Raw genomic sequence first — 13,734 nt, forward strand, 5'->3', positions numbered from 1 at the left:
CATTTAATCCATTTTAAATTCAGGTTGTAACAACAAAATATGGAAAAAGTCAAGGGGTGTGAATACTTGCAAGTGAATTGCAAATAGAGGGGGCTGGAGCTACCAGCCTGCTTCCGCTCCACGTTCTAGTATATTTTCTAACACGTCTACCCCAGAACTTAATCAAGCAACTGATTAAATTACGCATAATTTTAGTTATGGGTTTCCGAGATTAGATTGGTTATAACTTGGTTATATGTTAAAGTTCCAAAGCTGCTGTCAAACAAGGTTTTATCTGACTAGTGTAAGTACAAGTAACTATTTCATCATGGGGTTTCAATAGGGAACATGGGACATGCTTTCTGTTCCCTAGTTGCTGGGAGCTTGTAGAAAATGCCTGATTGAATCAGATGACGTTAGTGCTGGGCTTGAACAAAAATGCCCACACCTTGGGGGTCCGGCAGCAATGGATTGAAAACCACAATCAATTGTCAATCATGCTTCACAAGAGTCGTGTACAATTGTTTATGTTTGAGGAGAGTCTGTGTGTGTGCGGTAAGTGTGTGTGTGATTAAGTTGTGTGTGTGTGTGTATAGTAAATGTGTGTGTGGTGGTCTCTATACGCAGGGGGAGCTCAGTGAGAGGTACTCAGTTACTTCTGAAAGTGGCAGCAGCACAGACAGCCACGCTGAGACCCTTGAATCTAAAGATGGTGAGTAACGTCTCAGCTCTGATCCTCACCAATTATGGGGAAGTTGCCACTAGAGGCTTATGGTTAGGATTGGGGGAAAAGAAGCTGATCCATCCTAGATCTGTACCTAGGGAACGCTTCCCCCCAGAGTGATCCTAACTGGAGGAGTTCGCTGATAATAATGTTAATTTTTGGGGGGATTACTCAAACATGGGTTAATTTAACCATAGTTGGGTTTTTATTAACTTTCATGCTGGGTTGACCCAGCAGCTGGGTCTTTTTTTAATGCAATCCATAGGTTATTTTTAGGAGGTGTGGCCTATTAGGGGAATTGTTTCATATAGTTATTTTTGGCCACCCGTGACAATACATGTCATTGTTGTTCATCATGTTAAGTTTGTGCAATGCAAATATACATTTTCATAGAATATTTCATTTTTTTATTATTAATAACATTGAAATGTACATTTATTGCAACAAAGATATCCCAACATTGGGCTATGCATAGGCTCTTGAAGAACCAATTAAAGCTACAAAAGTATCAGTGTTTAACCTTAACATGTGATACAATACAATACAACAGATGATACAAAACAATACAACAGAACAGATGAACCAGAATGACATTTATAATCATGGGTGTCCAAAAACTGAAAGCCACGCCCCCAGTAAGCCAGGCCTCCAGTCTTCTGATCTGATCTGCTGGGTCATATCTCAAGAACCCAGTATCAGTAACCCAGCCTCAACAACCCAATCTTGCTCTTTTAAAGAAAATAACCCAACAATTTGACCCACTGCCTGTTACCCAGCAGCTGGACCATCCAAACAACACATAGTTTTCTTTAATGTATGTACCCTTACTCTTAAATTGAAGACAGTAAGGATAACGTTACCAAGTGTAAATTATAAAGTAAAGTAGCTAGGTTTCCATCCAATTGGTGAGAGATTGTAATGTGAATATTCTAAAATCCACATAAAAACACATTTCCCGACGTTTAGTTATTTCCCCTAGCACTACACAGCTGATTCAAATAATAAAAGCTTGATGATGAGTTGGTTATTTGAATCAGCTGTGTAATGCTAGGGCAAAAATCAAAATATGCACCCAGGGGGTGCCCCAAGACAGAGTTTGGAAAACCGTGCTCTAGACATCAGCTCTCAGATACAGTGCAGGTATAGCCTAATGCATGATGAGATTATTATGAATGAAAGAGCAAGATTTTTAGTTGTCAAACGGTAGCCAAGCATCGATCATAATGTCACCAGCATAAGACCCTCAATATTTATCACCCTGTACTTTCACCACCCTTTGAAGTTCATCATAATTTATTTAACCTAGTAAACTGCATGCTTTCCCGAGTCACAGTGAAAAGACCACACAACATATCATGGTGTGACTCCAAGTTTACTTTGATATGATGGTTATTGGTTATTTCTCACCTAATTGATTTTCCATACACAGAAAGAGCCCACCTTGTCTAGCATATTTTGTTTTGTCGACGTTCTGAAAGTTTTCTGCCAAATTTGCTGTTTCCATCAGGCCTGTTGCAACATTTTTTTTACTTTACTCGCATAAAAAGGTTAGATGTAAACCTGATTAAAGTAGCTAAGTACTTTCTTGAGTTAATCGATTTTGGGAGATTGACGATTATGAATATATAAATATACTCTTGTAATGATCTTAACACAATTTACAGTGTAGCATGCATATTTTGTCTAGTACACGCTGAACAGTAGGTGACATTTTTTACTTTTCAGTTATGTTTCACTCGGGGTGTTATCATGAGTTTTACTTTTGAGTTACCGGAAAACTTCAATTAAACACAGTCTCAAATAGCCGGCTGTCACTTTTAATAGCCGGTCAACCGCACACGTTTCAGCAAATAAACACCTGTTTCAAATAATCTTAGGGTCTAAATGAATTGCTTATAAAATCAAATCTAGAGTCGGCTTTCTATTCTGCAACAAAGCCTCCTTCACTCACGCCGCCAAACTTACCCTAGTAAAACTGACTATCCTACCGATCCTCAACTTCGGCGATGTCATCTACAAAATAGCTTCCAACACTGTACTCAGCCTACTGGATGCAGTTTATCACAGTGCCATCCGTTTTGTTACTAAATCACCTTATACCACCCACCACTGCGACCTGTATGCTCTAGTCGGCTGGCCCTCGCTACATATTCGTCGCCAGACCCACTGGCTCCGGGTCATCTACAAGTTCATGCTAGGTAAAGCTCTGCCTTATCTCAGTTCACTGGTCACGATGGCAACACCCACCCGTAGCACACGCTCCAGCAGGTGTATCTCACTGATCATCCCTAAAGCCAACACCTCATTTGGCCGCCTTTCGTTCCAGTTCTCTGCTGCCTGTGATTGAAACGAATTGCAAAAATCGCTGAAGTTGGAGACTTTTATCTCCCTCACCAACTTCAAACATCTGCTATCTGAGCAGCTAACCGATCGCTGCAGCTGTACATAGTCTATCGGTAAATAGCCCACCCAATTTTACCTACCTCTTCCCCATACTGTTTATATTTATTTACTTTTCTGCTCTTTTGCACACCAATATCTCTACATGTACATGACCATCTGATCATTTATCACTCCAGTGTTAATCTCCAAAATTGTAATTATTTGCCTACCTCCTCATTCCTTTTGCACACAATGTATATAGACTCTTTTTTTTCTTTTTTTTTCTACTGTGTTATTGACTTGTTAATTGTTTACTCCATGTGTAACTCTGTGTTGTTGTCTGTTCACACTGCTATGCTTTATCTTGGCCAGGTCGCAGTTGCAAATGAGAACTTGTTCTCAACTAGCCTACCTGGTTAAATAAAGGTGAAATAAAAGAATTACAACTTCAGGAGTACAATTGTCTGATCGCCCTCTAGTGGCCAACGTATGAAAATGCACTGTCTTAGAGGAGAATTATTATTCTGTCAAGGAAAAGTTAATTTTTTTATTGTTTTAGTAGAGGCAATAATAACACGTTAGGGCAGGAAATGAAGAAATTTATTAACATCCTGGAAGTGAATGTTGGAATTAAACAATTACCTATATGAATGAAATAAGACGACTGGCTCAAATAGAAGCCTGTCTCTTAGTGCCTGTTGTGTTCAGTGATTTAAGAAAATAAATGCCCGGGCTATTAATTTAAGTTTTACGTTATGTTTCCATGATTAGACTGAGGACAACACAGTAACTGTCACTACTAGGGGTTTAAAGTCCAGGAATTTTAGAATGGTCCATTTCTATTTGGTTGTTATTGGTTTCAATCACCTTAGTAAGTGATTTTAGAGAATATAGCAGTCTTGTGGATGAATTTGCATCACTCCCATTAACATCAATCCAACCACATAATGTAATACTCTGCTTAACCTTGTTCTTGATTGTTTACAGAAGTAATCGCTTGTTGGGTGTCTTGGTTTAGAACCCTTTTCTGCCTTCATCCTTTACAGTGAAGAAGAAATACAGTGCAGGTCTGAAGTTCAGTAACTTAATGAACATTGGCAAGAAGAAGACCTCTTCCTTAGACAGTCCGGAGAAATGTGTTGACACCTCAGGTGAGTGGAGATGGCCTCCAGAGCTAGGCAAATCAGCCATTACCCTGTTAACATACAGTACAGCCAAAGTCACTGGAAAGGATTCAAACAAACCGCAATGCTGTGCGATGTCTGCACATTGCGTTTTGTTTGAACCCAGACCTATCTCTTTTTCACTTTCTTTTTCTTGTTTCCTTATTCACCTGCTCTTTGTCTCTGTCATTCCGTCTTCTCTATATGGTCTTCACTTTCCTTTCCCATCCTTCTTTCCTTTCAGTTTGTTGGGATGAAATGACATTTTACCGGGGGTTGCTGAAGATATCGGAGGATGGGCTCAATGTAATGGCTGCAAAGAAAGTAATGGAACGGTATCAAACACATGGAAACCATGTCTTTTATGTGTTTGATACACTTCCATCTATTCTATTCCAGTGATTACGATGACCCCATCCTCCTATACCTCTACCCGCCAGCCTCTTCTAAATCTTACATGGTCAAAGCAAACAGAGGCCCGTTTGCAACCAAGACGCAGAACTTAACACGCAGCTGTGTATAAGCGCTGGATTTCTTAAAACACTACTAACATGCATGTTAAAACAAAATTGTTTGTGACTGAAATCCCAGACTAAACCAGCAGATCGGTTGATCTCATGTTGTTACCGTGTCAAGCGAGTCTGATACCAGACAGCTGTGTCTAGATTCTCTACTCCTGCCCCACAAAAAGTATTGACCTATCGGTAGGTAACATTGAAAATCGCAAGGCTGGCAATTCATAATAAATACTTATTGTATTTTCATACAAACATTTCATCTTGAATTTCAAACTTAATTAGAATATAATTTGTGTCTTTTGAAATACTTTTATCAGACTATGATTTACTGAAAACAGAGATATTAACTGAATCATGATGGTCTGTTTATGGTTACAAAGTTTAGATGTGGACAGTTCAGAGAGATTTATTTTTCAACCCTTGATAAGAAATTACAATACCATATTAAGACAAGTTGTTATTAATGTATTACATTAATTGGAAATGAAAAAGTAAGTACACCAATATGAGTTTTCCATTCATAAAAATGTGCAAGGTAAATTGCCATCGTAGATGTGCCATGGTTGTAACGTAGACGCTAGGAGTTGGGGCGCAAGTCCAGGTAATGAGTTTAATAATAAACTAAACATGGAACAATACAAGAAACAAGAGTAGTGACATGAAACAAAATCAATACTGCCAGGGAGGAATCAGACTTGTGGAGGTCTACAATTATTTTTCTGAGGTCTTGGCTGATTTCTTTTGGTTTTCCCATGATGTCAAGCAAAGAGGCACTGAGTTTGAAGGTAGGCCTTGAAACACATCCACAGGTACACCTTCAGTTGACTAAAATGATGTCAATTAGCCTATCAGAAGCTTCTAAAGCAATGACATAATTTTCTGGAATTTCCAAAGCTGTTTAAAGGCAAAGTCAACTTAATGTATGTACACTTCTGACCCACTGGAATTGTGATACAGTGAATTATAAGTGAAATGTTCTGTCTGTAAACAATTGTTGGAAAAAGTACTTGTGTCATGCACAAAGTAGATGTCCTAACTGTCTTGCCATAATTGTAGTTTGTTAACAAGAAATTTGTGGAGTTGTTGAAAAATAAGTTTTAATGACTCCAACCTAAGTGTTAATGACTCCAACCTAAGTGTATGTAAACTTCCGACTTCAACTGTAGATAACTCTCTCTTAAACTCCTCAAAGACTAGGTTTCATTTGTACCAATGATAATATCCACCAGAGCTGGAAAGTATATTGGAAAAGGTTGGCAGCAACCAGGACTTGGAAGTCAACACATCAGCTTTACAGAGTGGTAATACATTGGCCAATAGTGGTGGCAATTGAGATCAGCTTTGCTTTGTGATCTTAGCGCGTGTTGACGGTTTAACGATGATATGGTGACCAATGCTGGTTGCAATAGGCCCTTAAGAACTTATTAAATGTGTTATGACGGAAAGGAAAGTATAATATACAATGAATGATCACATTAGTTGTACAGTCGTAGCCAAAGGTTTTGAGAATGACACAAATATTAATTTCCACACAGTTTGCTGCTTCGATGTCTTTAGATATTTTTGTCAGATGTTACTATGTAATACTGAAGTAAAATTACAAGCATTTCATAAGTGTCAAGGGCTTTTATTGACAATTACATGAAGTTGATGCAAAGAGTCAATATTTGCAATGTCGACCCTTCTTTTTCAAGACCTCTGCAATCCACCCGTGGCGTGCTGTCAATTAACTTCTGGGCCACATCCTGACTGATGGCAGCCCATTCTTGCATAATCAATGCTTGGAGTTTGTCAGAATTTGTGGGTTTTTGTTTGTCTACCCGCCTCTTGAGGATTGGCCACAAGTTCTCAATGGGATTAAGGTCTGGGGAGTTTCCCTGCCATGGACCCAAAATATTGATGTTCCTGGATGTTTGGGAGAAGTTGCTCTCGGAGGATGTGTTGGTACCATTCTTTATTCATGGCTGTGTTCTTAGGCAAAATTGTGAGTGAGCCCACTCTCTTGACTTAGAAGCAACCCCACACATGAATGGTCTCAGGATGCTTTACTCTTGGCATGACACAGGACTGATGGTAGCGCTCACCATCTCCGGACAAGCTTTTTTTCCCAGATGCCCCAAACAATCGGAAAGGGGATTCATCAGAGAAAATGACTTTACCCCAGTCCTCAGCAATCCAATCCCTGTACCTTTTGTAGAATATCAGTCTGTCCCTGATGTTTTTCCTGGAGAGAAGTGGCTTTTTGCTGCCCTTCTTAACACCAGGCCATCCTCCAAAAGTCTCCGCCTCACTGTGTGTGCAGATGTACTCACACCTGCCTGCTGAAATTCCCTGAGCAAGCTCTTTACTGGTGGTGCCCCAATCCTGCAGCTGAATCAACTTTAGGAGACGGTCCTGGTGCTTGCTGGACTTTCTTGGGTGCCCTGAAGCCTTCTTCACAACAATTGAACCGCTCTCCTTGAAGTTCTTGATGATCCGATAAATGTTTGATTTTTTTGCACCACCAGGTGCAATCTTACTGGCAGCATTATCCTTGCCTGTGACGCCCTTTTTGTGCAAAGCAATGATGACGGCACGTGTTTCCTTGCAGGTAACCATGGTTGACAGAGGAAGAACAATGATTCCAAACACCACCCTCCTTTTGAAGCTTCCAGTCTGTTATTCGAACTCAATCAGCATGACCGAGTGATCTCCAGCCTTGTCCTCGTCAACACTCACACCTGTGTTAACAAGAGAATCACTGACATGATGTCAGCTGTTCCTTTTGTGGCAAGGCTGAAATGCAGTGGAAATGTTTTTGGGGGATTCAGTTAATTTGCATGGCAAAGAGGGACTTTGCAATTAATTGCAATTTATCTGATCACCCTTCATAACATTCTGGAGTATATGCAAATTGCCATCATACAAACTGGGGCAGCAGACTTTGAAAATGTAATATTTGTGTCATTTTCAAAACTTTTGGCCATGACTGTACAGTACAGTAATTACAGGGATAACAAATTCTCTCTTTCACCATTTCTTTCTCACAATCTCCCCCCTCTCTCTGTCCCTCACCACACAATAATTCAATGTATTTCAATTCAGTAGACTTAATTGATATGTCAACAAGTTAAACTTACATTGACAAAGTAAAAATATAACAATATGGTCTCTCTCTCAGGTTACCTCAACGTGCTGGTTAACAGTCATTGGAGGAGCCACTGGTGTCTGATAAAAAATGGGCAGCTGTGGTTTTACCAGGACAAGGGCAAGACTAAAGTGGCCCAGCAGCCTGTGCCTCTGGAGGGATGCATGGTCTTGCCAGACCCCAGCCCTGAGCACCTCTACTCCTTCCGGATCCAGATGGATGGGGCACAGCTAGCCACACTAGAGGTAGGAGGGGGAGGTAGGCAGGCATGGGGGAAGGTAGGCGCTATAGAAAGAAAGTAGAAACCTTTCCGAACTTGGGAAAATGTTGTATCAGTTATCACCATAAAAAAGACCCGTATCAATGAAAACGCATGCTCAAAAACACATACGAACTCACGTAAGTCATTGCATGTTAAATAGCAAATTACAACACAAACACACATCTTTAGCCTTAACACTGGATTATTGCATGCTGTACCATTCCATATAAGCATTAATTCTACGGAAATCAGTAATCAAGAAAGCTCTTGTAAAAGCCCTTTACTCAGTCCCTAGTACAGCAGGAGCTGACCTCATATGAGAACCTGGCCCCTGTCCCTCTCCGAAAATCTTACTGAGAACAGTGCCCAATCTATCCTTGTTGGGACTTAAAATCCCCCAAAATCTCCAAGGATAGTAAAACAAGGAAAATTCTCCCTCGTTTAAGCTTAAGGGTCAGGTTGAGGGATAGGGGTTAGGAAAAATAGGATTTTTATTGGAAATACATTCTAGGTCCCCTCAAGGATAGAAGAACATGACACGTGTTCTTGCGTGTGTGTTTTTGTTTGACTATCCTTTTGAGTACCAGAATTCCTCACAAGGATAGTATTTTAGGCTTGGAGGTTAGGTTTAGGGTTAGGTTTAGAATTGGGGTTAGGGTTAGGTATAGTTTTAGGGTTAGGGGTTAAGAAGAATAGGATTTTGGATGGGAATCAATTATTTGGTACCCACAAGGATAGCAAAACAAACTGTGTATGTGTAGGGGAGGTAGTGGATGTACTGGGATTTGTGAGCAAGAGGAACTCCCCTTTTTTTATTTAAGCTTCAGCACCCTGCTTTGGGGCTCCCAAGTGGCGTGGCGGTCTAAGTAAGGCACTGCATCTCAGTGCTAGAGCCGTCACTACAGACCCTGGTTTGATTCCAGGCTGTATCACAACCGGATGTGATTCGGAGTCCCATAGGGCGGTGCACAATTGGCCCAGCGTCGTCCTGGTTAAGGTTTGGCCGGAGTAGGCCCGCCATTGTAAATAAGAATTTGTTCTAAACTGACTTGCCTACTTAAATAATGGTTACATTTTTAAAAAATGTGCTGTTATGGTCAATGTAATTCCTTTTTTAGTTTTATTTAATGGACTTTAAAAACTAAAATGAAAAATGTGCTGCAGAAAATTGATAATTAACTAATTTCCTGGGAATGGATTTTTTATTTTGGGTGATCTTCAGACGAAAGCCTTGACATGACTGCCACCTGTTGGTTGATCTACGTATTTTCTATGTTATAATCAAGGCTGTGTTTCAAAATGCTCTCTGCTCCTCTCCTCTTTCCTGTCCTCTCCCTCTCCTCTTCTGTCCTTACCGCTCCCATCTCTCCTCCCCTCTTCCCTTGTTCTCTCTTCTATGCCGCTTTCCACTCCCAGGCCAAGTCGTCAGCTGATATGGGTCACTGGCTGGGTCTTCTGCTATCTCAGACTGGGACTAAGACCGACCCTGAAGAACTCACCTATGACTATGTCAATTCTGAGAGGATCTCCAGCATAGTCAATGCAGCCAAGACCTCCTTGTAGTTAGTTAATTCATCACAGTGTTTGTGTTTGTGTGTGTGTGTGTGTGTGTGTGTGTGTGTGTGTGTGTGTGTGTGTGTGTGTGTGTGTGTGTGTGTGTGTGTGTGTGTGTGTGTGTGTGTGTGTGTGTGTGTGTGTGTGTGTGTGTGTGTGTGTGTGTGTGTGCGCTTATACAGTAATATGTGTGTCTATTCTTCAGTCTGATGCAGGGGAGGTACTCAGAGCCTAGCACCTACAAAGACAGCCTTTCCTCGGCTCCCCACGGTTCAGATGACATTTATGACGATGTGGCTTCTATAGAGGGCGAACTGGAGGTGAGCTCACCACATCAATACAACAACAAATTCAAGAGTATTCAGCCACGTACACACAGTTTATACCACTGATGCACAACCCATTTGACACAACAGCACAATGTCTGCCCAGAAAAGGTCACACAGCGTTCGTGAGACACACAGCACAATGGTTGTGCAAACATTTGTGTGCAGACAAACTCACCATTGTATGACAGAAATATCTGTGTCCAATGTGTTGTACATCAGTGGTATAACCTGAGTGTGTATGGGGTGTGTATAACTTAGTGTGTATAGCTTCTTGCTCTTTCAGGTTGTACTCTAGTTTGGAGTGCAGAGAGCTAATGGAAACATAATGTATCTCTGAGTGTGTTGATACGTGCTACATTTGCTCACAGCAAATTGGCCAGTGTTAACTAGTGTTGATTTTTTAGTGTAACATTTCTAGTGTTGATTCAAATCAAATGTTATTAGTCACATGTTCCGAATACAATACAGTGAAATGCTTACTTATGGGCTCCTAACCAACAATGCAGTTTTTTTTTTAACGGCTCAAGAATAAGAAATAAAAGTAACTAGTAATTAAAGAGCAGCAGTAAAATAACAATAGCGAGACTATATACAGGGGGGTACCGGTACAGAGTCAATGTGCAGGGTCACCAGTTAGTTGAGGTAATATGTACATGTAGGTAGAGGTTTTTAAAGTGACTATACATAGATGATGATAACAACAGAGAGTAGCAGTGGTATAAAAGAAGGGGGGGGGGCAATGCAAATAGTCTGTGTAGTCATTTTATTAGGTGTTCAGGAGTCTTATGGCTTGGGGGTATAAGCGGTTTAGAAGCCTCTTGGACCTAGACTTGGCGCTCCGGTACCGCTTGCTGTGCGGTAGCAGAGAAAACAGTCTATGACTAGGGTGGCTGGAGTCTTTGACAATTTTTAGGTCCTTCCTCTGACACCGCCTGGTGTAGAGGTCCTGGATGGCAGGAAGCTTGGCCCCAGTGATGTACTGGGCCGTTCACACTACCCTCTGTCGTGCCTTGCGGTCGGAGGCCAAGCAGTTGCCATACCAAAACCACGGCCATCATTATCATATTTCCCAGCATGCTCTTTTGCTGGTTGATTTTTAGAATTGTTTATTTCAATATTTATGTTTTCGCATGATTGATGAATTAATAGGCTATTGTTTGCGAACAGCATCAGCCACCCAAACGATTCGTTCTCAAGTTTGAGTGTTGAGCAGAGGCAGACTGAGTATGTTTTAGTTCTACAAAGCAGTGTCCATCGATAAAAAAAATAATATATATTATTATTTTTTTACCCTTATTTAACCAGGCAAGTCAGTTAAGAACACATTCTTATTTTCAATGACGGCCTAGGAACAGTGGGTTAACTGCCTGTTCAGGGGCAGAATGACAGATTTTTTCCCTTGTCAGCTCGGGGGTTTGAACTTGCAACCTTCCGGTTACTAATCCAACGCTCTAACCACTAGGCTACCCTGCCGCCCCATTCAATAATAAATTGATTGCTTTCATTCTTGGACCATACGATCATTTATCAGATCTAAACGAGTATTTTTCTTCTTTGTGCTGCACATGATAGACGGTGGCGAAGCATGTCTCCGGAGTATCGCATATTAATCCTGCTGTAGAATTCATTGCGGCAAGCAGGTCAAACGAATGATTAAAATGAACGGGTCACTAAGAAAAATGTATCATGACTCTCGAGTCGGTAAAAGGAGTTGTTCAAAAATAACGAATTGTTTACAATCTGCACATCAATCTTAGTCTTCCCAACCTGGAAGTCATTCTGAATGCAAGTTGCGGGTGAAATTAAATTCAAAATGTTGGATATCCCCACACTGGCTGCATTACAATAGGAATTACACATCACTTTGTAAGTCATTATAATGTGAGTTTCAAGCCTGAAAAACATGAGTTTCATGCCACTGTATTTGGGTAAAACTCAGCCCTCAGAATCAAATCAAAGTTTATTTGTCACGTGCGCCGAATACAACAGGTGTAGACCTTACAGTGAAATGCTTACTTACAGGCTCTAATCAATAGTTCAAAAAAGGTATTAGGTGAACAATTGGTGAGTATAGCGAGGCTATAAAAGTAGTGAGGCTACATACAGACACCGGTTAGCCAGGCTGATTGAGGTAGTATGTACATGTAGATATGGTTAAAAGTGACTATGCATATATGATAAACAGAGAGTAGCAGCAGCATAAAAAGAGGAGTTGGGAGGGGCACACAATGCAAATAGTCTGGGTAGCCAATTCGATTACCTGTTCAGGAGTCTTATGGCTTGGGGGTAAAAAATGTTGAGAAGCCTTTTTGTCCTAGACTTGGCACTCCCGTACCGCTTGCGGTAGTAGAGAGAGCAGTCTATGACTGGGGTGGCTGGGGTCTTTGACAATTTTTAGGGCCTTCCTCTGACACCGCCTGGTGTAGAGGTCCTGGATGACAGGCAGCTTAGCCCCAATGATGTACTGGGCCGTTCCCACAACCCTCTGTAGTGCCTTGCGGTCAGAGGCCGAGCAATTGCCGTACCAGGCAGTGATGCAACCAGTCAGGATGCTCTTGATGTTGCAGCTGTACAACCTTTTGAGGATCTCAGGACCCATGCCAAATCTTTTTAGTTTCCTGAGGGGGAATAGGGTTTGCTGTGCCCTCTTCACAAAATCAGGCCTTATTATATATTTGTTGAATTGTGTTAAATAATCTAATTTGAATTATAAATTATTCACTTAAGATTTCAGTTGGTGAAAGCCAATGTACTGAAAACAGATGAATGCAACAGTCATGGGTGGTAACTCTACAATTCACTCGAAAGGAAAGGCACTCTGGGAAATAAAGCTTACACTAATTGTGACCAGTATAGACACTGGGCCAGTGTTAAATTTAAAGGAAAATTTCACTTCTGCTCTTTCTCTGTGTTCATTAATATGTTTTTAACATACTGTACATATGAGATGAGTAATGTAGGGTATGTAAACATTATATTAAGTGGCATTGTTTAAAGTGGCTAGTGATACATTTGTACATACATTTCTATCAATTCCCTTATTAAAGTGGCTGGAGTTGAGTCAGTATGTTGGCAGCAACCACTCAATGCTAGTGGTGGCTGTTTAACAGTCTGATGGCCTTGAGATAGAAGCTGTTTTTCAGTCTCTCGGTCCCTGCTTTGATGCACCTGTACTGACCTCGCCTTCTGGATGATAGCGGGGTGAACAGGCAGTGGCTCGGTTGAACAGGCAGCCAGCTGGTGTGAGCATGCTCTTAGAAAGGGCCAAGGGATGCCGTCTGAACCGGCAGCCTAGCTAGGGGTATAACGTTTAAATGTTTTACTCACGTCTACCACGGAGAAGGAGAGCCCACAGTCCTTGTTTCCGGGCCGCGTCGGTGGCACTGTGTTATCCTGAAAGTGTGCAAAGAATGTATTTAACCTGTCTAGAAGCAAGACGTTGTTGTCCGCAATGTGGCTGGTTTTCCGTTTGCAATCTGTGATTGTCTGTAGTCCTTGCCACATACGTCTCGTGTCTTGAGCCGTTGAATTGCGTTGAATTCACTATCTCTATACTGATGTTTAGCTTGCCTTGCGGAGTGAATAACTACACTGTTTATATTCTGCCATATTACCAGTCGCCTTTCCATTGTATAACCTGTCTAGCGCTAGCGGAACCCCTCGCCCACAGCCAATAAAATTGCAGGGCTCCAAATA

General features: G+C 41.2%; 1 protein-coding gene across 3 annotated transcripts in view; it reads left to right on the forward strand.

Moving 5' to 3' along the window:
• Positions 1-13,734, forward strand: part of afap1l2 (actin filament associated protein 1-like 2) — a 140,888-nt gene that overhangs the window by 92,282 nt on the left and 34,872 nt on the right. For all 3 annotated transcript variants that reach the window (XR_010455486.1, XM_064964699.1, XM_064964700.1), the window contains 5 exons: positions 607-691; positions 4,132-4,236; positions 7,927-8,138; positions 9,572-9,717; positions 9,915-10,029. Coding sequence is in view for 2 of the 3 variants with exons in the window: in XM_064964699.1 (XP_064820771.1) it covers positions 607-691; positions 4,132-4,236; positions 7,927-8,138; positions 9,572-9,717; positions 9,915-10,029 (663 nt within the window). In the remaining variant the exon portion in view is untranslated. The remainder of the gene's footprint in view (positions 1-606; positions 692-4,131; positions 4,237-7,926; positions 8,139-9,571; positions 9,718-9,914; positions 10,030-13,734) is intronic.

Source organism: Oncorhynchus masou, unplaced genomic scaffold (genome assembly GCF_036934945.1).
Source record: "Oncorhynchus masou masou isolate Uvic2021 unplaced genomic scaffold, UVic_Omas_1.1 unplaced_scaffold_24___fragment_4___debris, whole genome shotgun sequence".
Taxonomy (NCBI): domain Eukaryota; kingdom Metazoa; phylum Chordata; class Actinopteri; order Salmoniformes; family Salmonidae; genus Oncorhynchus; species Oncorhynchus masou.